The 23,595-nt window shown below is 41.2% G+C and overlaps 1 protein-coding gene across 7 annotated transcripts in view; it reads right to left on the bottom strand.

Annotated features, from left to right (window-relative positions):
* The window catches only part of DOCK9 (dedicator of cytokinesis 9), a 282,273-nt gene that overhangs the window by 99,746 nt on the left and 158,932 nt on the right, over positions 1-23,595 (bottom strand). For all 7 annotated transcript variants that reach the window (XM_060080170.1, XM_060080175.1, XM_060080172.1 and 4 more), the window contains exons 8-15: positions 20,964-21,138; positions 19,962-20,029; positions 10,288-10,362; positions 8,864-9,004; positions 8,342-8,545; positions 7,819-7,941; positions 4,283-4,365; positions 3,577-3,699 (exon numbers count right to left, since the gene is read on the bottom strand). In XM_060080170.1, the coding sequence (XP_059936153.1) occupies positions 3,577-3,699; positions 4,283-4,365; positions 7,819-7,941; positions 8,342-8,545; positions 8,864-9,004; positions 10,288-10,362; positions 19,962-20,029; positions 20,964-21,138 (992 nt within the window). The remainder of the gene's footprint in view (positions 1-3,576; positions 3,700-4,282; positions 4,366-7,818; positions 7,942-8,341; positions 8,546-8,863; positions 9,005-10,287; positions 10,363-19,961; positions 20,030-20,963; positions 21,139-23,595) is intronic.

Raw genomic sequence — 23,595 nt, forward strand, 5'->3', positions numbered from 1 at the left:
AGCTCTTCTGTCACTTAAAAATATATATATGGTTGAAAGAAATTTGAGATATTTTTGTTTAAACAAAACCACTGAATTTATGTCTATGATAAATTTCAATAAGCATCTATCAAGTGTTCACGCTGGGCTACAATGTGCACTACACTAGGCACCGTGGACAGAAGACAAACAGGATCTGATTCCCGTTCTCAAGAAGCCAAAAATCCAGTAGATACTGTCAACTATTTAAGATATATGATGGCAACTACTTCCGTAGCCTGTATACAAACTTGTACTGAAAAGTGGAGGGTCTAGACGTGTTGAGAAGGAACAGGGGATGAGACCAGTGCTCACGGTGAGAGGAATCACCCTGACAGGCATTCTCACTTATCCCCACAGTTCTAGGAGGCAGGGCTATTATTATCGCCCCTTAAAAAGAAGAGGACACTCAAGCACAGAGGCCAAGTGACCCGCCTGAGATCTCCCATCACGGAAGTGAGTTACGGATTAGGTTGCGAACAATAATCATGTCAAACTTGGGTACACAGAATAGAGAGGTACAAATAAACACAAATATGTAAGTCTCATGCAGAAACCCTTATAGTATTATTACCTAAACTACTTAATATGGTAGCATTAAAAAAAGGTCTGCATTTTAAAGAAAATGTTCTATTTTTATACTTTGCCTTCAGATCCGCTGCAGAAATAAGACAAGACACAGCCATCAGCAAATCAAACAAATGTAAAAAAAACCACGTCCCTCCTCTTGGATAGATACTTCCTGGAGCACGTATGTTAGCAGTACCATCTATCTGACAGAATTATTTTCTTACTAAATCGTGGAATGTCTCCTCTGATAATTACTACAAGGGAGAGGGGCAAAGTGGCTGATGAGCTTTGCCAGCTGTTTTCTAGACACTAGGGCAGCTTCAGAACATTTTTCTCATCCATCGTTAAATGACATTTTGAGACAATCATGGGAGCAGAAACGATAGCTTTGGATCCAAGCTGGTGCCTAAGCCACTGATATGAGATTATTCTTTGTATAAAAAAAAAAAAAAAAAGAAAAGAAAAAGAAAAAAAAGAGGAAAGAAAAAGAGCAACACTAAGGTTTTTTTAAAAATGAAAAAAGGCATCCTCCACTCCCCTAACTCAACTGTGAAAAACACACAAAGAAACACTGGCATTTCTTTGGATTCTTACTGAAAAAGGACAGCAGCTTTCCTCGTGCCACTGCATTTTCTGCTGCTGACAGCATTGGTTCTCTATTTTCGGGTTTCTGAGTCTCTCGCTGGCCATCTGGACCACAGTCTTCCCAGCAAACCCTTCCTACTGAAGGCCTGTGGTGCAGGGAGAACCCACCCTGCGCTCGGGACCAGTGGAGGCTTTGCTCTTTGCTGCCTGGTCACAGGCTCTCTGCTCGGATCATGTTTTGATTGATGAACCTGTGAAGTTCCACCCTCCAGGTTCCACCCAGGAAGCCAGACCTTCAGCTGGGGCCACCCCCAAAGAGCAGCCACTGTCAAGCTAACCAGCCTAGGGAGTGACTTCTGAGACAGGGCTCCCAACCCCCATCACACATAAAAAACTTCACTTTCTGTTTTGTTGGAATATATGGCTAAATGTTAGTTAAAAAAAAAAAAGTTCATGGAAAATCATAGAAAGCTACAAAGTGGAAAGTGAAAAATCCCCCATAAACCCATCCCTCAGAGATAACCCTGACTACCATTTGGTGTATAACCCAAATGACGATTTTTATGTCCTTCTATCTTTCCATCTAGCTAGCTATTCACCTATCCATTTCTTCATTTATATACAAAAAGAAATATATGAAATATTTTCTTTTCAAAATTGACGTCCCATAGATACACTTTCTCTTTACCAATACAGTGAGCTCACCTTCCTAAGTGAGTACAGAGACCTACATCATGATTGTTGAGAATCGCACGGTAGGCTAGTGAGAGAAAACTGTCATCTATTTAACTAAAGGTGACTAGAGTTTTTTTTAAAAAATCAACTTTTTATTCTATAAGCAAGGCTGAAGATTTCCTGAAAATCAAATAAAAACTTAACAATACTCTAGGACAACACAGTATGTATAACAATACACTACCCATTACCAATAAGTAAAGGTTTTTGAAAGATGTTAATTATGACTCTATTTAGAATTCTGAAAAAAACAGGAGAGAGAAGAAAAAGGTGAAAATGAAGTTAAAGAACACTAAACAGCCCTTCTGAATTCTAGGTAAACTTATAGTGTTACTTTGAAATGCATTTTTTTCCAGTAACAACATCAGACGGAAAGGCCCCTAAGGTATAGAATAGCTCCTGGCTGGCTCCTGGCTCTTCTTCTCATTTCATTGTCCTTTAATACCCTCAGCTCTGTCTCCTTCCCAGAAGTTTCCCAGAGAAATTGTAACACCCACGTCCCTAGCAAAGGACATCCGTGTCATAGGTTCAGCAGTGAACTTCTTACAGTGGAGCACCAGAAGAGCCCAGTGGTTAAGGGCTCAGATCCTCAGCCACCTGACTGCCACCAGCTGTACAATGCTGGACACCTCACTCAGCCTCTCTCTGCCCTATTGCCATGGGTTGAATTGCGCTCCCTGAAAAGATGGTGAAGTCCTAGTCCCCAGTACCTATGAATGTGACCTTATTTAGAAACAGGATCTTCACAGATGTAATCAAGTTAAGATGAAGTCATTAGGGTTGGCCCTAATCCAATATGATGTGTTCCTATAAGAAGAAGGAAATTTATAGACAGAGACACACAGGAAGACAGCCGTGTGAAGACGGGAGGCAGAGATTGAAGTTATGCTGCCAAAAGCCCAAGAATGCCTGGGGCTCCCAGATGATGAAAGACACAAGGACAGATCCTCCCCTAGAGATCTCAGAGGGTGCGTGGTCCTGCCAACACCATGACTTCAGGCTTCTAGCCTCTAGAATTCTGTTGTTTTAAGCCACCCAATATGTGGTGCATTGTTAGAGCAGCTCTAGGAAACAAATACCCTCACTAATATAGGTAAAGCACTTAGAACAATGCCTGTGAACTGTAAGTACTATATGAGTTACTGTCCTTCCCCCCATCACCCATTCAGTTAATGGTACCACAAATCACTCCATCGTGCAAGTCAGAAAACTGGGAGTTATTTACCTGAGACTACCACCCATTTCTCTCTCCTTCCACTCTAACACCCAATCAGGAAGCCAAGACCCAGTGACTGCACCTGTCTAACGTGACGTGAACTAGTCCTATGTCCTACTCTTCCTGTCCACTTGCGATGGCTTTGCTGAGTCCTTGCCCACCTCTTGCCCAAGGTTCCTCAATTGTCTCTTTCCTCCCTGGGCTCATCTCTACCCAACAAACGCTTCACAGCACCACCGATAACATTCTTTATACAATTCAAATTAACCAGCTAACTCTTCTGACTTTAAACCCCTTCTTCCTGCTCAAGGACTTGAGGAAAAGTTCCACGCTCATCCAACATGCCCTTGTGTATGAGCTGAGCAACTGAAAAGACTGCTCCTGCTTCCTCCCTTTCCACGGAACAACTTCTGTTTTTCAGGTGTGGAAATAAGTAAGGCCTTGAGACTCACTTTCGAAAGTCTGCAAGTAACTTGAGCATGTCTTCATTGGATAGCTTATTGCTGTCTTGCTTGTAGAGAGCAGAAAATCTGGCATTTTTGTCAAGGTTTCCAGATGCATCCTTAAACAACGTCCTGAAATAGCAAAACAACGTGTCTAAGCTGTTTCCAAATGACCAAACTAAATCCATAACTTGACTCCGGTTTCTATGTGAAGACTAATTATTATTCCACTGGCTATAGCCCGCAGAAATCTCATTATCTAAAGACATGGAATATATTTATGAGGAGGAACACAACTAACTCAATTTACATAGAAAACATTTCCAGCAAATGGCTTGTGCTTAGGAAGTAACATACACAGCCAAATGCTTAAGAAATAGAGATCACAGATAAAGACGATCTGCAGGCCTCACCGGGCTGCCACCCACTCCCAGCTGGAGGCATGTGGCTGGAACCTGGAATCCCAGCTCTGCAACAAACACTCATGTCCATCCTGCCAGTACGAGCACTGCCATCCTCCAGCTAGCATCTCTCCTCTCTGTGTCTCTAATAAATGATTTTTCAGATATGGAGCTTATTTATTTTTCAGTTTTACATATTTAAAACTTCTTTGTCTCTGGACAAAAAAACAGAATAGGTCAGTCTGTCTGTCTGTCTACTATCTATCTCCATATACCTGTATCCATATAAAAGGTATAAAAGATGTTCTCCTTACCTTGCTGCCCAAGCAAATGGCATTCTGTATTGCCCTAGTCTTTGGCATGCCTGCTTGGCATTCTTCAGCACCTTCTGAGCAACCTTGAAGACATCAGAATAAAACCATGAGTTACTGTATCCCACAGACTAAACAACCTCACATGGTAGTATCAGATGCATGGACAAGCACACCTTACTGCAGTGAATATGGCTGGATTTATACTCATGCAGAGTATTCTGCTTGTCACATTCCCTAGCAGTGATTTTCAAAGAATATCAAATGAAAATTGTTTCCAAAATGTATGTCTTTTCTTTGGTCTTCATAGGCAACAAGCATATCATTTCATAGGCCTTTCTATTTCTTCATAACTAAGGGGTATATAATGAGGCCACTGAGTTATTAACAATTACTAATACTTGGTATTCATGCCCAAATATATCACATTACTAGAGTTTAAATGAGAATACTAATGAAAATACTAAGCTTTCATAACTCCTAATGTGCACTGACTTATGCAGACTCCCCAGATTTGGGGGATATATATTCATTATTAAGACATTACAGGTATTGACTTAAGTTAGGCCAGTGTTTTCAATCACTATGTTCTGTTTTCTAGGTATAAGTTACCATTACTTTCACTTCTAATGATTAATTTTGGTCTGTTGCGGGTGGCTGGATTAACTCTATGGTGCACAGGGAAGCAGATTTGCTTTTGGCCTATGTATGCATGGCAGGTCTATTCATCAACTATACCCCTATTGCTAAAGCAGATGACACCCAATTTCCCCAAATTTGCTTCTTCTGGAATACTGCATTGTTACCACTACGAAGTGTGACTAATTCAGAGTCAGAGCGGGGAGTTGAAGGGTCTTTTACATTTACTTAAGTACATCGGAGTCAAACCAATTTTGGGAAATGTGACCTAGTGCCTGTGAACTAAAGTGTGCTCTGCAGAGCTGCAGCAGCAGCCCCACTGGGAGCCTGTCAGGAATGCAGAGTCTTGGGCCCCACCCCAGACCTCCTGGGTCAGAACCTGCATTCTGACCAGACCGCCGGTGATCTCTGTGCGCCAGGTTTGAGAAGCGCGCATCTAGAAGACTCAGAAGGAGAACAATAGAGCTCTCTGTCTCTGAGTAAAACTGAAACCAGCTGTGTGAGTCTAGAGCATTAAACCTCTCTGGGCTCTACTTTCCCACCCAAAAAATGAAGAGCTTGGGCTAGACTTGCCATTATCCGTTCCAGTTACTAAACATGACGATTCTACCGTAACCATGGGGGGGAACTGCTGCCTTCAGGAATGACTTGGAAAACACTTCTCGACTGAAACAGGTGTCGGGAGCTCATCCAGCCCCTCCCTTTCTGCTTCAAGTGGGGCATGTCCATGCGGGGACTCAGGGATCATAGAGTAAATGGTCTGCCTTCCTGGGGTGGCCATTTTTACTTACACATTTTCAGGTAGAAATGATTATTTTTAGCTTCTAACAGTAATGACTATGTTGTGGAGTAAAATGCAATATTTGTGTAAAATTTAAAGCCACAACAGGCCTCAAATAAGTTTCACTCTTGCCTGTAGTGAACGAGGACTGAACTCTCAGACTTACTGAGGGTATAAATGGAACACAATATATATAAAAGTCAGAGTGAAAAACTATTTTTGCCCTTTGGTCCCCCCCCCACCACTTTTCTTTCTTTTTTAGAAAATCTATTCGTGGTGGACACCTACAGAGACTATTCCTAAAAATTTCCTCCAAAACAATAATTTCCTCCAAATGACGTTCTAGACCATCTTGGAAAACATGAAGAGACATTTTGATATACAGAAAAAATCATCCCTCAGCAAAATCTCTACCGAAGCTCCTATTTTTATATGAGATGGTTGAGTCTTAATCTCTGCTTTAATTTACTGCATTGGAGGTGTGAACGCATGGAAAAATGTACACATGGCTGAGCCTTACGTTCCATAAGTAATGAAGCAGGAGCAAGTTCAACAGATGCTCAACGGACACTGGGAAGTGTGGCATCTAGCCTGGGGGGATATGTGATGTTCACACCAGCGTGAGCTGCCAAATTTCAAACCACGCACGTGGCAGGCAGAAGTAGCAAAGCTGGAGCATAGCAGCCTTGGAAATGTGTTGCATACGTGGCGGGGGAGTAGATCTTACCTTGGGCATTCATTGATTATTAATCAAACCATCAAAGAACTAAAAGAGCTTCTCATCCAAGGTTTTACAGACTTGATGTTAAAAATAAAACTGTTTCTCTCCAGAGACCAAATTTTACTCTGCTTTTATCAGCCAGAAAGGCATATGTTTGAAGTCATGCGCCTGGGTAAATGGGCTTCTCCTTGACTGGAGCTGTAATAATTGATAATGACATCCTCCTATATGCGTCAGTGATTTAGTACCCATAGCACTGTCTCGTATGTAGGTGGTGGGGGGGTAGCAACATCATCTTTCAACTACAGATGGGACACCTGGGGCCCAGAGAGGTGACATGATGTATCCAGGCTAGTTAGGAGCTCAGCACCCAGGTCTCTGACTCCTGGAACCTGTTCTTTAAAAACCGTCCTGCATCTTGGTGGACACACCTGTGATGTACAGTGGCCAAAGAGAGGAAGACAGGAAGCTGTGAATCACTCAGAAAACCCCAGTTAGAGCCTCTGGGGTGTCCCCTCCTACTGCTGACCAACCAGTCCTTGTCAATGTATCAGGGTGTCAGATGACCACTAATACAAAATTTTTTTAAAATAACTAAATAAAAGTACTGTAAAACTGGCACAGGACAGCACTCAACAGCTGACTGGAATCAGGTAGCTCAATGTGCTAGAAAGTGACAGTCAAGTGCCAGTTGGCAACTCTAGCTGTGGGACACTGAGCAGGTAACTAAACCTTCATAAACCTCCGTTTTGGGGAGTGTGAAAGGTATTCTTGGCCTAGATGACTTCTAATATTCAATAACTCTACTGTATGTCCACACCTAGGCACTCCCCAGGTAACGAACAAACACCGAAGTAATGAAAACACACCAAATATACATCTTGTACGTTTTCTTTCCCTCTTCCACCTCATGTCACAACCCCTCTGCCACCGTCGCCCCGCCCCACCTGACAAAACGCACGCGCGCCTGATCTACTGGCACTACCGGCCAGATCATCTGAGCCAGGTCACCTCCTAGTCTCCAGTCTCACATTTAAGTGTAAATGGACCCAAATTTATAATTCCAGGACCTCGGAGACATGCCAACAAGTGGAATGAACTCTATTTAAATACAATATACGTACTTTTTAATGATAGAAAGTTTACTACTAAGCTGGAAATTCCTTTGCCAATTATTTCAGGATGTCAGGATAGTCTAGCCAAATGAAGTATTTTATTTACACGTGGAACTACTTTTCACTGAAAATTGGACACATAAGGTTAACTACAAGACAATCTATGAGACCAGTCTACATCTTTTAGAATATAAATATGGCTTAACTGTGATTTCTTTAATCATTTCTATATATCTTTTTTCTGATTGCTGTTTATCATCTCAAAGCATGCAAGTATCCATACCTTAGAAGAGTCTGAACTTTTCATGTATGGCTCAGCACCATGTGTGATGCTCCCCTGAAGCACTTTTTCAATTCTAGCCACAAGAAATATATCAGGATGAGGGCACGTGACTGAAAATATTCCCTAGGGAACAAAAGAGTTTCTTCCATGAGTAGAATTTACAGCCACATTAAACAAATCCCATGAACATTAAAGCTTCTTAAGCAGCAAAGAGCACTGATACAGTATAGCTATTCAGAAGCACCCAGGGCCAAACTGGTTAACTCATCAACAGTTCATCATCTGATCAAAAAGGCTATTTGGTGGAGGAGGCAACTAGCAGAAAGTTTAGAAAAAAGAAATGAGAAATCGAAAACTACTTCTTCTCTTTCAGCTTGCTTTTACTATCTAATTATATATGCTGTCAATATAACGAACCGTCTCATTTACCCCAGTTGTGCATTACAAAGTTTCATTACGTATTTATGTAGCACGTGCAAGAGAAGCCTTATTGGCATGACCGCTGGGCTCACGCTGCCCCCACCTGCTTCGGATACTGCATGGCGGCTTCGTGAAGGATGTCCTGCAGGGCAGGCGAGCTCTGCCTACCGCCGTTCATCAGAGACGGGGATGTGGTGGCCAGCATCTGCCTCACTGAGAAATGGTTCAGGTCCACGTGGAAATCGGCAGAAATCTTTCGGTTGTATTTTATGTCAAACAGGGATAGGGTAACAAAGAAAGGCTCGACCTGAACAAAACAAAACAATCCAGACCATCACTATGGCTCAAACTGTCAGGAAAAAAGAACACTGCTATCAAAGAAGAAATGACTAGACCTATGTATGACTGTTGCTATAAATTACTGCTCAAGAGCAATAGCCTCCATACCTGTCCTGTATCACAAACGTCCTGTCCCGGCAGCCGAAACAACCCTTGGCACCCTGATCTAACACCGCACCTCTGTGATACCAGGAACTAGGCCTGAATGTCCCAGCTGCACTGCAACAGGCGCATCTGAAACCTCTGGATAGGCTTTTTAATCTTTATTTTTTAAAAGGAAAATTACATTTGTAGTGGGTCCTTCTTCATTTTCAGCAACACAGCATTGCAAATTGAAAGATAAATCATTGCACTTGACAAGAATTCTTTTTCCAAACTTTTCTTCAAATGGCTTCACTTCTGGCTCAGCTGATGAGAAGTCAAGCTTCTTTAAAAGAAAATGCAAATATATAAATGTATTATGCTCTCACAAAAAAAATCCCATAATAAATGTATCCTAAGGAAATTGCTTAAAATATGGAAACGCTATATACCTTAATTTACTCACAACAGTGTTACTATTTTACACATTTATAGAGTATATAATAATGGTCAAATCAATGATGCTATATCTACTCAATGGATCATTATGCAGAGCTTAAAAATTATTGTTATGAACAACTCAAGTGTCCATCAACAGAAAAATCTATAAGCAAAATGTGGTGTATACATACAATGGAATATTACTCAGTCATAAAAAGTGGGGTTCTGACACAAGTTGTAACAGGGACGGACCCTGAAAACATGCAAAGTGGAATAAGCCAGACATAAAAAGGCAAATATTATATGCTTCCACATATATGAACTTCTTAAATAGGCAAATTCATAGAGACAGAAAGTAGAATCGGGGTGAGGGGAAGGAGGCATGGTGGGCTGTTGTTTAATGGGTACAGAGTTTCTGTTTGAGAGAATGAAAAAGTTCTGGAAATAGATAGTGGTGATAGTTGTATAGTAATGTGAATCTACCCAATGCCAGTGAATAGTACACTTAAAAATGGTTAAAATGGTAAATTTTATATTATGCATATTTCACCATAATAATCATCAAAAAGCAAAAATATATATATATATGTGTATATATACGGTTATGAAGTCTGTGAAGAGACACAGAAAAATACTTATGTTTAAAGATAAATGGTTACAAGTTCTATAAAAAAAGACCACAAGTGAAGAAGAGGAAAATATGGGAGGAAACACAGCAGAACAGCTGGCCCCTCAAACCAGCCCTATCTGTAGACAACCCTGGAGGCCCTCCCAAGCCGTGTTTTGGATATTTTTGGGACACAGATGTGGACCGCATGTACTGAAAGGCTTGTATTTGGAACTGAGCTTGGGCTAGTCAGAAAATATCACAGTCTACTGGACATCTGTAGCGATGCTTGTTATCTTCTGATGGTGATTTTAGGGGGTAAATTATATATGTTCTTTGTGGACTTGAGAGTGTCTTTGGATAAATCTCCCTCAATTTTCAACAATCTATTAAATATTCACAATGGTTGTGCTATGGTAATGAGATTACAGGTTGTTTTTATTTTTTCCTCTTTCTCCTTAATTTTCTATATTGTTATACTGCTTGTTATCTAAAGTATATAAATAAGCAAACAAACAAACAAATAATCTAACAAAGGTTTTCTTTCCTTGAACTATTTTAAATATTAAAATAGTTCTTACCTGGGCATCTGGGTCCAAGTAAAAAAGTTTAACTCTGCTTTCACTTTTCAGTTTGATTTCTGCTTCTCTGGTACTCTGATAACAAGATAAACAGAAAATAAAAATTACATTGAAAAAACCCTTTTCTTACAGAGATGTGTAAATATGTTTGAAAGCTACCCCATCCTGAAGACCCAGACTGCCAGACAGCTCTGCCCTCATCTTGGAGGGTCACCTGCATGTCAATGAACAAGGACAGGCTATCCAGTATGTAGCACACAATGTAAGTGCTATGGGGTAAAAAGAGAAGACTTGATCCCTGCCCGTATGAAGCTGATAATCAACTGTAGCCAAAACCAATGCAAAGAAAGCAAAAGAGAATAATTAAGCATTAATATCAAGAAAAGCTTCATAGGGCTTCCCTGGTGGCACAGTGGTTGAGAGTCCGCCTGCCGATGCAGGGGACACGGGTTCGTGCCCCGGTCTGGGAAGATCCCACATGCCGCGGAGCCGCTGGGCCCGTGAGCCATGGCCGCTGAGCCTGTGTGTCTGGAGCCTGTGCTCTGCAACGGGAGAGGCCACAACAGTGAGAGGCCCGCGTACCGCAGGAAAAAAAAAAAAAAAAAAGAAAGAAAGAAAAGCTTCATAAAGTAATGGAACAGGGGACAAGCCTTGAATGAAGGGGTGGAATTTAGATAGCAAAAAGGAGGAAAACGTGAGCATTTCAGCCCAAATGAAAAGGATGCACAGAAAGGACAGATACTGAGAGAGGAAATGAGCCCAAAGGGTAGAAAGGACTTAGGGTCCAGCCTGAGACTGAGGGTACAAGCAAAGGAAGAGGAAGGCATGCGTTTTGGATGGTGGAATAAAGAAAACTGTGGCGTATCCTGAAGGACGGCCGTAGGTATCAGTAGCAAGCAAGGGGAGAACTGCTGATTCACTCAATAAATATTTATGAGCACATATTTTATGTCAAGCTAGGGACACAAACATGAATGAAATGCAGTTCCTATCCCCAAGAAACACCATCTGGGAAGACAGAAAATAAACAGCAATATGAATGGCAAAAGAAATCGTACGTACAGTGAGCTAACCTGCACTAGGGGTGGCCGCCAGGAAAGAGCTCCCAGAGGAAGGCCCATCTTGAAGGACAAGGACATTTGGCCAGAAAAGGAGAGAAGGGCATTCTAAGAGGAGGTACTACAGGGATAAAGGTACGAGTCACACCTGAGCAATGATCAGGTCATTCACTACAACTGAATGGTTGTACATGATGAAAAAAGTAGAGAAATGAGTCAGATTTGTATGGTAAGGTCTGGGGATTTCACTCAGAATCCAAAAAATCCTGCAGTATTTTAACCAAGGGAATAAAGTTACCAGTTCTGCATTTTAGATCCACCTCTCGGGTAGGGCTGAAGCAATGGATTACAAAGGGAAAGACTAGGAGGTCCACATGGTCTCTCCTGAGTTATCACAACAGGCTCCCAGTCTCACAGCAAGGCCCATAGCAAATCCCACCTTCCTAGCTTGCGTGGCCTGCTGACTGGTCAATCCACTAATTTGGGAGGAAGAGCAGGTTTGTGGAGAAGATGGTAGAGTCTGGAGATGCCTGCGGGATTTCCAACTGGAAACATCCAGTAGACAGCCAGAGAGATGGGACGTGAGCACAGGGTGGGGAGGAAGGCTGGAGTTACAGACCAGGAGAACATCAGCATAGAGGTGAGGATGCAAGTCTTGGGGGTGGGTGAGAGTCCCTGGCGGAAAGTGTGAAAGCGAGTCTGTGGACAGAAATCCAGGGGCCCCAACACTGAAGGGATGGACAGAAGAAGAGAGGTCATTCAGGGAAAGAGACATGGTGGCAGAGATGGGGGCTGGAGAAGTGGGATACGGGAACAGGGAGAAGAGGAAGCTTCTTAGACATTCACAAGATAGAAGTCATCTCCAGCCACGTTATGCCACACCTGATGCCTCTAAATCTATATCCTGTTCTTCCTGGCAGTCAGAGTTCTTAATAGAATGTCCTCTCTCATCTGCTTCTTTGCCCAAAGACCATGAGTCACATCTCAGCACATAATGGGTGGTGACAGCCACAGGGGAGAGGGCGTCTTGTCCTCTCTGCTGGTGGCTTAAAGAGGTCTACTATTACATTTCTAATCACGGCCAATGAGAAATTAAGCATCTTAATTTTCTCAGCCATGTAGTTGTAACAGGTTCTTAGCAATGACCCAAACTCTACTCTGACCATATCTGACAAACTATCTACATCTAGAATGAAATGACCACCAGAATGCCAGCCAAGAACTAAGGGTTCTAGTTCTAGTTCAGTTGTTAACTGGCTGCATGAACTTGAGCAAGCCACTTAGCCTCCTTGGACTCTATTTTCATTTCTGAGTAAAAATGTTCAACAAGATGATGGCTCGAGTCTTCTTCTACAGCAAAGTTTATATCTTGATGCTCTCCCTGCAGCTTTAAGGCTTCTGGAGGCTCAGGGGCATTCCTACAAATCATCTGCTCATGCTTACAGAGGAAAGTGTATGCCTGTGGCTGGGGACGGGGGTGTGTAGGACAATGTTTTGTTTTGTTTTGTTTTGTCTTCTTGCGGTACGCGGGCCTCTCACTGTTGTGGCCTTTCCCGTTGCGGAGCACAGGCTCCGGACGCGCAGGCTCCGCGGCATGTGGGATCTTCCTGGACCAGGGCACGAACGCGTGTCCCCTGCATTGGCAGGCGGACTCTCAACCACTGCGCCACCAGGGAAGCCCAGGACAATGTTTTAAATCCATCTTGCCCATACCCTTATCCTAATTTTTGAAACCAAAAGGGCCAGAACACGTGCATGTAGAATACACTTAACTGAACCCAAAGAATTTGCTTTACTTTGTACACAACCCATGGCGTTTCCTAACAGAAACATCAGTACTAGGTGCTGCGAGCCACCACCAACAGAAATACATTCTCCTGAATTTTTGCGTGAGTCCTTCAACAAGGGCAAACGCTATGATCCCAGACACTGGAGCACAGCAATGGGTTCTTAATGTAGATGCATTTCCTCATGTCTTTCTGAAAGATGCTTGTTGACTCAAGCAGAGTAGGAGATGAGAACTGAATAAAGCAAGAAAGACTGCTAAGAGCTCTATATAATTAGAGTACAAACAGAGATGCAGATACATTAACAGAAAAAAAAAAAATCAACAACTAGCCAAAACAGACTCAAAGTATCCTGATGTTGCCACTAATATCCAAGGGATATATTCTTCACTAGAAAAACCATTTAATGGGGAAGAAGGGACAACGTTAGATGTAAAAATAACGTGAAAGCTTATAATCCACCTTGCACACACTGACAGCTCTTCTACGAGATAGATGAAAAGCAGGCTCAGCTTCTTAAAGCTCCTCCCATCCTTCCCAAGGCCCAGAGTGCTTTAAACAGATGGGACGCCTGATAAACGGTGTCTGAAAGAATTACCAAGTAAAACCTAGGCAGTAAGAAAATGTGGCTCGGGAAGGGCAGGGCTTTCCCCCAGAGCCAGGGAATAATAAATACTTGAAAGCATCATAATGATAAAAGCAAGTATTTGTTGATAATAGCCAACATCTCTATGCTAGATGTTATCCTAAGTGCACATTTAAATTTGGTACAAACTTAGGAGGCAAGTCTTATTATTCTCCTTGTTTAAGAGAAAACACTGGGGCTCGAGGGGTAAATACTTTGTCCCAAATTCACAACCCTAAACAGAAACCTGGCTTCTAACTGAGGCTGTCTGGCTTCAGAGCCCAGATTCTTTAACTATTAGATCAGAAAAAAATAGGTAAAGAATATGAACAGGCAAGTCAGAGAGCAGGAAAACCAAATGGCAAATAAATATACAAAAATATGAAAAATACCACTACTAAACAGTGGGATACAAATTAAAGCAGTGAAATATCATTTTTCACTCCTCTGGTGAGTATGCAGAGAAATGGGAATATGAACTGTTACAACCTTTAGGGAAAGTAACCAGGCAATATTTAAAGCACTAAAAGCACAATAAACTGTGACCCAGAAATCCCACCTTGGGGAATTTCTCATACAGAAATAAGAGCATGAGTATTTCAGCTTATAAATATGTCATGATGTTTATTGTGCACTGTTTGTATAGGCTAAAAACTGAAAATTATCTAGATGCGCATGAATAGGGAGATGGCTGAATAAAGTGTTCAGTATCCATATTTGGAATGTTATGCAGCTATGAAAATGAGTGAACTGGATCCTCTATGGCCCCAGGGGAACATCTATGAAAATTTTTTAAGTGATAGAACAAGTTTCAGAGTAACATATATATCATGAGCAAATTTTTAAAAATAACTAAAAACACTGCATATGTGTAAATGTTTCCATGAACAATTGGTTCAGTAAAGAAACAATTATAACAGGTTAATAACATCAGTGCTCTCAGGAATCTGAGGATGGAGGCTGAAGGAAAAGATGAACTTTTCTTTATACAACTTTGAATATTTTTACTTATTATAGCAAGTACATTTATTTTCACTTAAATTTTAGTAAAGACAATAAAGTAGATTCCTGTAATAAGTACCTTCACTGTCTAAGAGCCCACAAAATATAGCTGTAAAAAAATATCCCACAGACTATGCCATCCAGCACTTCTCAAAGTGACAGAGACCAGATCTGCTCTTAAAATAACCTGTAGTCAGTCCATACCGTAGATGCAGGAAGAACCCCAATTGGTTCTTCCCCAAACCCTGTTGCTGGTCCTACCCACTACCCGTCTAATACTTTAGTATAGAGGAAAATGGAGAGAGAAAAGTGACAATGACAGAGCCATTCTCTGTAAAAACGGACACTTCTCAGATACTACAGAAGAGAATGATTTGTCTAAAACAAAGGTTATTCCCCCCACTCCTGTATTCCCTAAGTTTAATCACTAATGATACACCCTGACAATGTTTTCTTCCTTGTCTTAAGAGGCAGTTATGAACCAAACATTCAAGAGTTTCCAGAAGAACTACCATAAAGTTTAGGCATACCCTGTGTCTTAAGTTTATCTCTGAGCAGGGAAAACGATCGAAGGCCAGAGCATCATATTTTGAGGACGGCTCTTCAGGAGAATACTCTGTTGACTGTTGGCTCATTTAAACAGAATGGGTTGCAAACAGGAAGACTTAGCAAAATCCTTTGAAGCCAGAATACATACTTTTAATTTAAAAAGCTGTCATGATTTGTTTCCACTACTTCCATGATATCTAAATCCCAGGGACCGTCATCTCATCCTCTGTGTCACAAAGCTATAATAAAGCATTCTAGATAAGGAAGCCCAAGAAATGGAACGCCAGCTGACCTCACAAACACAACCCTAGCCAATTCCCTTGTATCATAACACAATGACATAGTTTTCTGGATTAGGATACAGAGAAGGAAGCATTTATTACAGATGTGGTTTAAAAACTCAGAGAAGGTGTCTGTGAAGCTGTTTGGGTTCTGACAAGTACTGCTGAACTTGGCCCCCTGATGCTTACTCAACCTCAATGAGACCATAAAGTTTGAGACACCAGACTCTAGCCTGTGTTCAACTGTGGAAGATTTACCAAGAAAGGTAAAGTCATTCACTATAAAGAAGTTACAAGGTAACAGAATGGGAGCAATTTTGGTTCAACAGGAACCACACGGGGAGGCCAAATTAAGAGTGAGCAGCTGGGCTTCCCTGGTGGCGCAGTGGTTGAGAGTCCGCCTGCCGATGCAGGGGACGCAGGTTCGTGCCCCATTCCGGGAGGATCCCACATGCCGCAGAGCGGCTGGGCCCGTGAGCCATGGCCATTGAACCTGCACGTCCGGAGCCTGTGCTCCGCGACAGGAGAGGCCCCGACAGTGAGAGGCCCACACACCACAAAAAAAAAAAAAAGAAAAGAAGAGTGAGCAGCTATTTTTTGAGTACACAAAGAGCTCAAAAATAGAAAAGCTATGGAGGAAAATATAAGGTGGGAGCATGAGGGTCTTCTTCATACTACCTTTACACAGGAGGTGATATATAATACATACATATATATATATTGATTCCAATGTTACCTAAGGTAAATGTAACCAGAAAAAATATTTATCAAATAAATAGTAATCGGGTTTACCACATGATCGTATTACCCCTTGACACTGTAGGGAAGAAACCAATTAACTAACTTTAACTACAGTTTGTGTATTTCATAAAAATGTTTATAAGACTGTGTACTCTGATACTATAAATGCTGTTACGTTTAGAGCAAACGTATGTTTGGCTCCATTTTAGACAACAGGAGGAAAAGAACAGGTTTTAGGGTATACACAGTGTGTCCCTGTAAGAAAACAATAGAGGTGTTCAGTACTAAATGTACAAGCAACAAAAGGGCCAAGAATATACAAACTATTCTGAAAACCTAATTCCACATCACGCCTACTGTATGTCAAGGGCCCCTCCATCACATTCCACAATGAGAAACCAGCTATTTTTGTACTAAAACAACTTCCTGTCGCTCATATCCTGTTGGGTTATGTCTCCTGTCACAGTGGAAAACAAAAGCCGGGGCAACAGGATGAACGAAGCAGAAAGAGGAGTTGACCTGAGGGGAGCCTGCCATTAAATTACACCTTTGCCTGCCCCCACTGTTCTAGTCCTTTCTCTGCACTCTGCCGTAACTGCGGCCTGATCTCCCCACGGACCTTTCCCTGGCGCTGGCCTCTGAATCTCCTCTCACCCCGACTGAACTCTCCCTCCTTGCCTAGCTGTGCAACTGGAGCCTCCCTCCCCCTCCCACACGCCCTCCCACCCCTATTCAATCTCACACTCTGGACTCCATTCCTTCTAAAATCAGGATGACCAGCTATCAATCAACCTCCTTCCTTTCTTAACAGGTCCAAATGATCCCACCCCAGATACACTGGAGGGGGTTATAAATAGTCAACACCACTCACACTCGGGGCCCTGGATGATGAAGGGGCTGAGAGCCCGGCACACCGGCACACTGGTGCTTGAGCCCCTCACACTGCACTTCTGCCACCAAGCAGGCGGACAAGAGGCATCACCAACAGACACCTGCCCCACAGGTGGGATGGCAGCATGCTGGTGAATAACAGCACACCTTAATTTTCTTTTTTTTTTCTCTTCGAAAAATTACCTTCTGCACTTTTTCTACCTTCTTAAGTTAAAATGGTTTAAAAACACTTGAGAGCTGGCGGGGGGGTGGTGCAGGGAAACAACAGTTAAGTCCCCTATAATGATGCACTTTTTAGGTTCTGACCATGACCCACAGTAAGAAATACATTTACATCACAACCCCACACACACATACACAAACACACTCACTTTCTACATATATATATCAACATATGATATATGCATGATATACACATATATCTTAAATAATACCTATCATTATTAAAGGCAGTGCACTTTAATATCCTCTATTCAATTCTATCCATTTTTTTATTCTGGGTCACATAATGTTGAGCTAAAGAAGCCTGACACAAAGAGTCATACGTATGATTCCATTTTTCGGAAGGTCTAGAATAGTCAAAACTAATCTACAGTCATAGAGGTCAAAACAATGAGAATGTCAGCTGGGAGGGAAGATACAAGACAGTCTGCTGAGGTGCTGGAAATGTTCTATATGTTGATATGGATGGGGGTTATGTGGGTGCACAAACATGAAATCCATCAAGCTATACAATTAGGGCCTGAGCATTTTACTCTATGTAAGTTCTACTTCAATAAAAAAAGAAGAAAAAATTTAAAAGTAAATGAGAAATGGCGATTGAAACCAATTAATTTAATTTAATTTAATTAGACCACTTTAATTACTTTTTACCAACTAAAATAGCTTCAGCTAACTTGGTCGTTACCCACCAGTTTGAAAAACAGCTTCATATATGTTTTATAACTATGTATATATATATATATATATATATTTTAAAGAATAAATATATGTGATATATATCTCCTTAGGTCTTAGGATCAAGGGATTCTGAAGGCCAGGTAGTAGCAGGCAGTGAGAGAAGAAAGGAAGGCACAACTCCTGTAGTCTTCACAAGAAAAAAAACATTTCTAATTAATCAACATTAAGCTCAAATAATATGAGTCTTCTCCTAGGTATCCACTGCGTTCACCCAGTAAGGGTAGAAAGTTAACTTTTTAGATTCTAGATTGCACTGCATATATTATCTGTTTCAACAGACATTTTGCTTTGAGAAATCATGAACCCCAAAACATAACAAAAAAGCGAATCTCAATGCAAAATATGACACACAGAAGTTCGTAACATGAAAGCACAAACACATAAGCTAAACTCTTCCCAGCCTAGAGGCAGGTTGCAATGGTAGCACTAAAATTAGCTTTACTAGGGCAGGTGCTAAAGAGATACTGTGGTAACAGTCAAGTGCTAGAGAAACACAATGCTCTGAAGTCCTAGCCAGGGAAGGAGAGTTTATATTTTAGAACAGCTATGTTGTCTTAAAGTAAAGGTCAATGTTGAATGCTAGTCTACTTATAATGGTATATAGATAAACCATGTTTTCTATTACAGTGTTTAAGATACGGGTGTGTAGCATCTCTATTTCACTGTATTCACACACACACCCACCCACACACACACACACAAAAGAATAGAAAGGCCATAACAGAGTAAGAATATAAAGGGCCAAAGAAGACAAGGATATTTCTCTCATTTAAAAAGAATTATTCAGAGATGCACACAAGGAGGCAAGGACAAGGATATTCATTGTAGCATTGTTTGTAATAGAAAAAACTGGAAATAATAGAACTGCTAAAATAAAATGCTTACACAATGCAATAAAGGGTATGAATTAGATCTATATACCAACTTGGATGGATCTCAAAAACAAGGCTAATTTAAAAATAAAAGCAAGTGCAGAATAATAGGTTAGCATTTATCTAATATGTTAAGCGTACAAAACATAGCCACATATTATTATGATAGGTACATTGGTAAAGATATGAAAATCAAATGGAAGTATTTCCAGAAAACTCACAATAGTGGTTGTCTCTAGTTGAGGTTGTGGGGGAAGAAGGGAATGGAGTACAGATGATGTTTAAAAAAGAATTTCAAGTTTAACTGATCTTTTTATTTCTTTAAAAAATGTTGAAGCTGAAAAGACAACACAGTAACAGGTGTTGAATCTGGGTGGTGGGAATACGGTTGTTTCTATCTTCGTGCTTTTCAGTAACTTTTTGAGTTTCTCAAGATTATAAAAAACAGGTATAACTTTTTTTTTTTTTTTTCATTCAGACTGACCCGGGAAAATTTCATATAACTCAGGCAACCCTTTTTGGTTCAGTAACAAGATTATTACTTATCCATCCTTTTTGGAATTGTCTCTATTAACTTGAATAGGGGAAGCATATGTGTGAACATAGTAAGTAACATGTTACTATGGAAACATTTACCTGTGCACCTTGGTTATTTCTTCAATACTTCTAATGTGGTATTAAGTATTACGTGGGGAAAACAAAGAATAACAAAAAGAGAATACTTTGTAAGGCACTTTCTGGAAAACAGACTCAAATCTGACTTAAGTCAGCAATGTATTTCACTTCACCAAATACTGAAGTCAAAAAATAGCAGTAACTACAACATGATTTTAATAATTTACTATAATGTATTTGTTAATCATTTCAATATCATTCTATGAAGAGCAGAAGATTTAAGATGATGTTACCTTGGCAAGTTCAGGCAGGTAGCTATCTAAACCGGAAACGGAACCTTCTATTTTGCTTTGTTCATCATCTAAAACAGCAAAACAGATTACCTAAGTCACTCATAGTTGAAAGCATTTTATTTAAAACAGGAGGAGGAAGGCCGTTTCTCTTATGTGCCCTTTAACACAGTGGTTTTCAACTCTGGATACCCAACAGAAACACCTCAGAGCTTTTAAAAAATGCTGATGCCAGGCCCAGTGGTGAGAGCTGAACATTGATGGCTGGAGCAGCAAGGACAGTGTCTAACCAGAACTGTCAAGAGCTATGAACAGCAGCCCATGTGGCCACACCTACCAGGCACCAGCCCAGGCCAACTAAACCAGAATCTCTGGTGGGACAAAGGAAAGAGTACTTGTTAAAAGTGTCCAGGGACTTCTAAGGCACAGCCAGAGCTGGGGATCACCTGTCTAAGGGCCTGAAATAAAACATGAATTGTCAAGAACATAGCTAGATTTTCCCAACCAATTTAATCTGTGGCTTCTGCCCATCCTAACTTTGACTTGAAAATTCCAAAGGATATGATTAATGATAACAATAAAAACTATAATTTGTATTTGAAGTGCCGACTCCATGCCAGGTACTTGAGATACATTATCTTGTTTAATCTTCCCATCGACCAGCAAGTTCCGTTTTTAGTCCCATTTTCCAAGAGAGTAATCCAAGGCTCTGAAAACGTAAGTGGCTCGTCCAAGGTCTCACAGCTGAAAAATGGTATTGCTGGGACTTGAACTCAGGTATTCCTTTCTGCCTCCAAAGCTGTGATTCTTCTCATTATACAAATGATGTCAGGGTAGGACATTCTACTGGGACAAAATCTTTGCTGACAGGTTATCTGTAAGGAGTTCATGTCTGTCCCACCTCCATGTACCTGTGCAGTAATCTGGCTACTTCCTGTGCCCTCTGGCAAAATAGAAGACACCCGCAGAGTGTGCATGCTCCTGGGGAAAGCTATACCCGCCTACCTTCGTGAGAGTCTCCGTTTCGCTTTTCTTGCATTGCAGCTTCAAAGTTGAGCTGGAGAATCTTGTTCAGAGTTGTGATCCACTCTTCCATTTCCACTTCACTGTCTGCTGCCAAAAGGTAACTACTTTTGTCCTGCATCTTGAGCTCAAAAGCAAAACGCCTGACTTTGTTGTTCTGAAACAGGAAAAGGGTAAAGGGACACATTTTAGAAGAACTGGAACAGCCTTAAAAATTCTTCTCTTTATTATCTGCTGATGGGCATTTCATCGGCATTTCGGACCAAGTTATTTAAAAAGGCAAGCCCCTTCCCAATAAACCCCCATCTGTATCCACCTTCCCTGAATTATTTTCTTCATGGCTTTATTTTCCCATCTGACACGTTACACATTTTACATATTTATTTGTTTGTCCCACCCAATGAAATGGAAGCTCTTCAGAGCAGAGATTTCTTTTGTTCAATGCTACATCCCTATTTCTAGAACACTGCTTGGCAAATAATAGGCTCTTGAAAAATATCTGAATGAATGAAATTTCACTGAAAATTTTCAGTTCCTCTAGCTCCTATCTTTTTTAATGAAATAGTATGTGGTATCACATTTTAAAAGCAAACCATTATCTATCAATATGTCTGATTTCCTTCCCTGGAACTTTCTCATCATTTATGAGGCCCAAAAGGTATTTAGATACCATGTCTACCTTCCTCCAGCTTCCCTCATGCCTCCAGCTTTTATGCCTGTGAAAGGGTATCTTACTCAAAGTATAAAAACCGCAGTCCATGTGCATTAAATGATGAAGGATGAACGTGCACGAGGCCAGGGTTTCTCCACTTTGGCACTACTGACGCTTGGGGCCGATAACTGTTATGGGGACCATCCTGTGCACTGCAGCCTGTTTAGAAGCAGCCTGGCCTTACTCCTTAGATGCCAGTAGCATAGCCCCCCAGTTGTGAAGATCAAAACATGTCTTCAGATATTATCAAACATCCCCTGGGGGGTAAAATCGCCCTGGTGACTGCACTAGATAAAGGTTCAGCTCCGAGGAACATGACACAGGACTCCTGGTACTTACACGCTGAGGGACGTGACATCACAAACTCCCACCAACGTGCGGCGTCCGAGCAGAGCCCTTGCCCACTAAAATTCTAGCTGGTTAGCCGCGGTCCCTGAGGGGGCTCTCAGCGAATGTCTTGGGGACAGGGTGGCCCTCCCAAAGTCTCCTCTGTGACCTCTGCAGCATGGTTCTCAGGAGACAACTGCTCCCAGCAGAGCACGCAGACCACTGTGCACAAGGCCACACACCTCACTTCACAGCAAGAGTCCGAGAAGGGGTCAAAGGCCAGATATGAGAGGAGCTCTCTCCCCTGCACTCCTCACCTACTCATTACTATGAAAATAAGTTAAAAGTAGGGTGAGCATTAGGCCTTGATTCTGAATTATTCCTCTTTCTGAGCCTCAGTTTCCTTATCTGCAAAAGAAGTGCAATCAACTTCAAGGTTCTAAAATACTTTTAGGGCTCAAGATTCGTAACTGGATTCTTTTCAGGTCTATTTTTAAATTTTAGTATAGGCATTTCTTTGAACTCATAGCATTAATCAACTAATTTTTTTACAATGTCCAAAAGCAATATTAAAAAAAAAAAAACCTGAAATACTTAAGCCACAACTTTTGGAGGTGAGCTTACAAACGGATGTGGAGATAAAAACAAATTATTTAAACATGTTGAAGCCTTAGACACAATTCATTAAATGTATAACACCATCAACCACACCTGCAAAAAGAATATGAAGGAAGGGATGGCCACTGAAGTCAGAACTTTAGATTCCGAAATGTATTCCAGAGACTGAGTGATCGGGGACTCTGTACTGTAAATCATCTATACTCTGCTGAAGACAGGCAACAAAACTCTCATAAAACAAAACTAATTACTGCTACTTTCCAAATGAGGTTGCCAAATATATTTAGTTTTGCTTTAAACATTTTTTTAAAGTCAGTGCCAGAAAACTCAACTAAAATGTAACTGAAAAGGTCTCTCAGCTTAAGAATACAAATCAAACTCCCACTTGGCAATCCCACACAAGAAGTTACTTCACTGTCATTGACAATTCGCTCTGGTATTCCTTCCTTTATGCGGTGAATAAACATACTTTGATATAACTTGGTTTCTACAGCGGCAGCTTTCAGCTGAGTTTGGGTTACAAGCTGAGAGTGCCATGTGCCAATTAGCTGTTGACGCAAAAATATTTCTCAATGAATATTAAGTGGTGCTATCACCTTGATCTAGGGTTTGGTCCTGCACTAGAGGACCCAAAACAATGTTTTTGGGGGTTTTTTGTTGTTGTTTTTAAATTAGTCACCAGTAACTAAAAATACCAAGATTTAACTAAAATTTTGTATTTCTGGTTTTCTTGAACCAGATAAGCTGGCAGTGCCACCCAGCACATCAGCTGCCCCTTTAAACAGGACCACTTGTGCTCCAGTTTGTCACAGTCCCCAGCATTCCCTATCTCTTTATGCCCAGGCCTCCTCTTTCACTTAATTTATCTGCTTGGCCCCTGTAGCCATCTGAGTTTGGACCCCCAACTTCCATGCTGACCATGATGAAGCAACAAGGTCTGGACTTATTCTCCCAACA

The sequence above is a fragment of the Mesoplodon densirostris genome, chromosome 17 (genome assembly GCF_025265405.1).
Source record: "Mesoplodon densirostris isolate mMesDen1 chromosome 17, mMesDen1 primary haplotype, whole genome shotgun sequence".
NCBI classification, from domain to species: domain Eukaryota; kingdom Metazoa; phylum Chordata; class Mammalia; order Artiodactyla; family Ziphiidae; genus Mesoplodon; species Mesoplodon densirostris.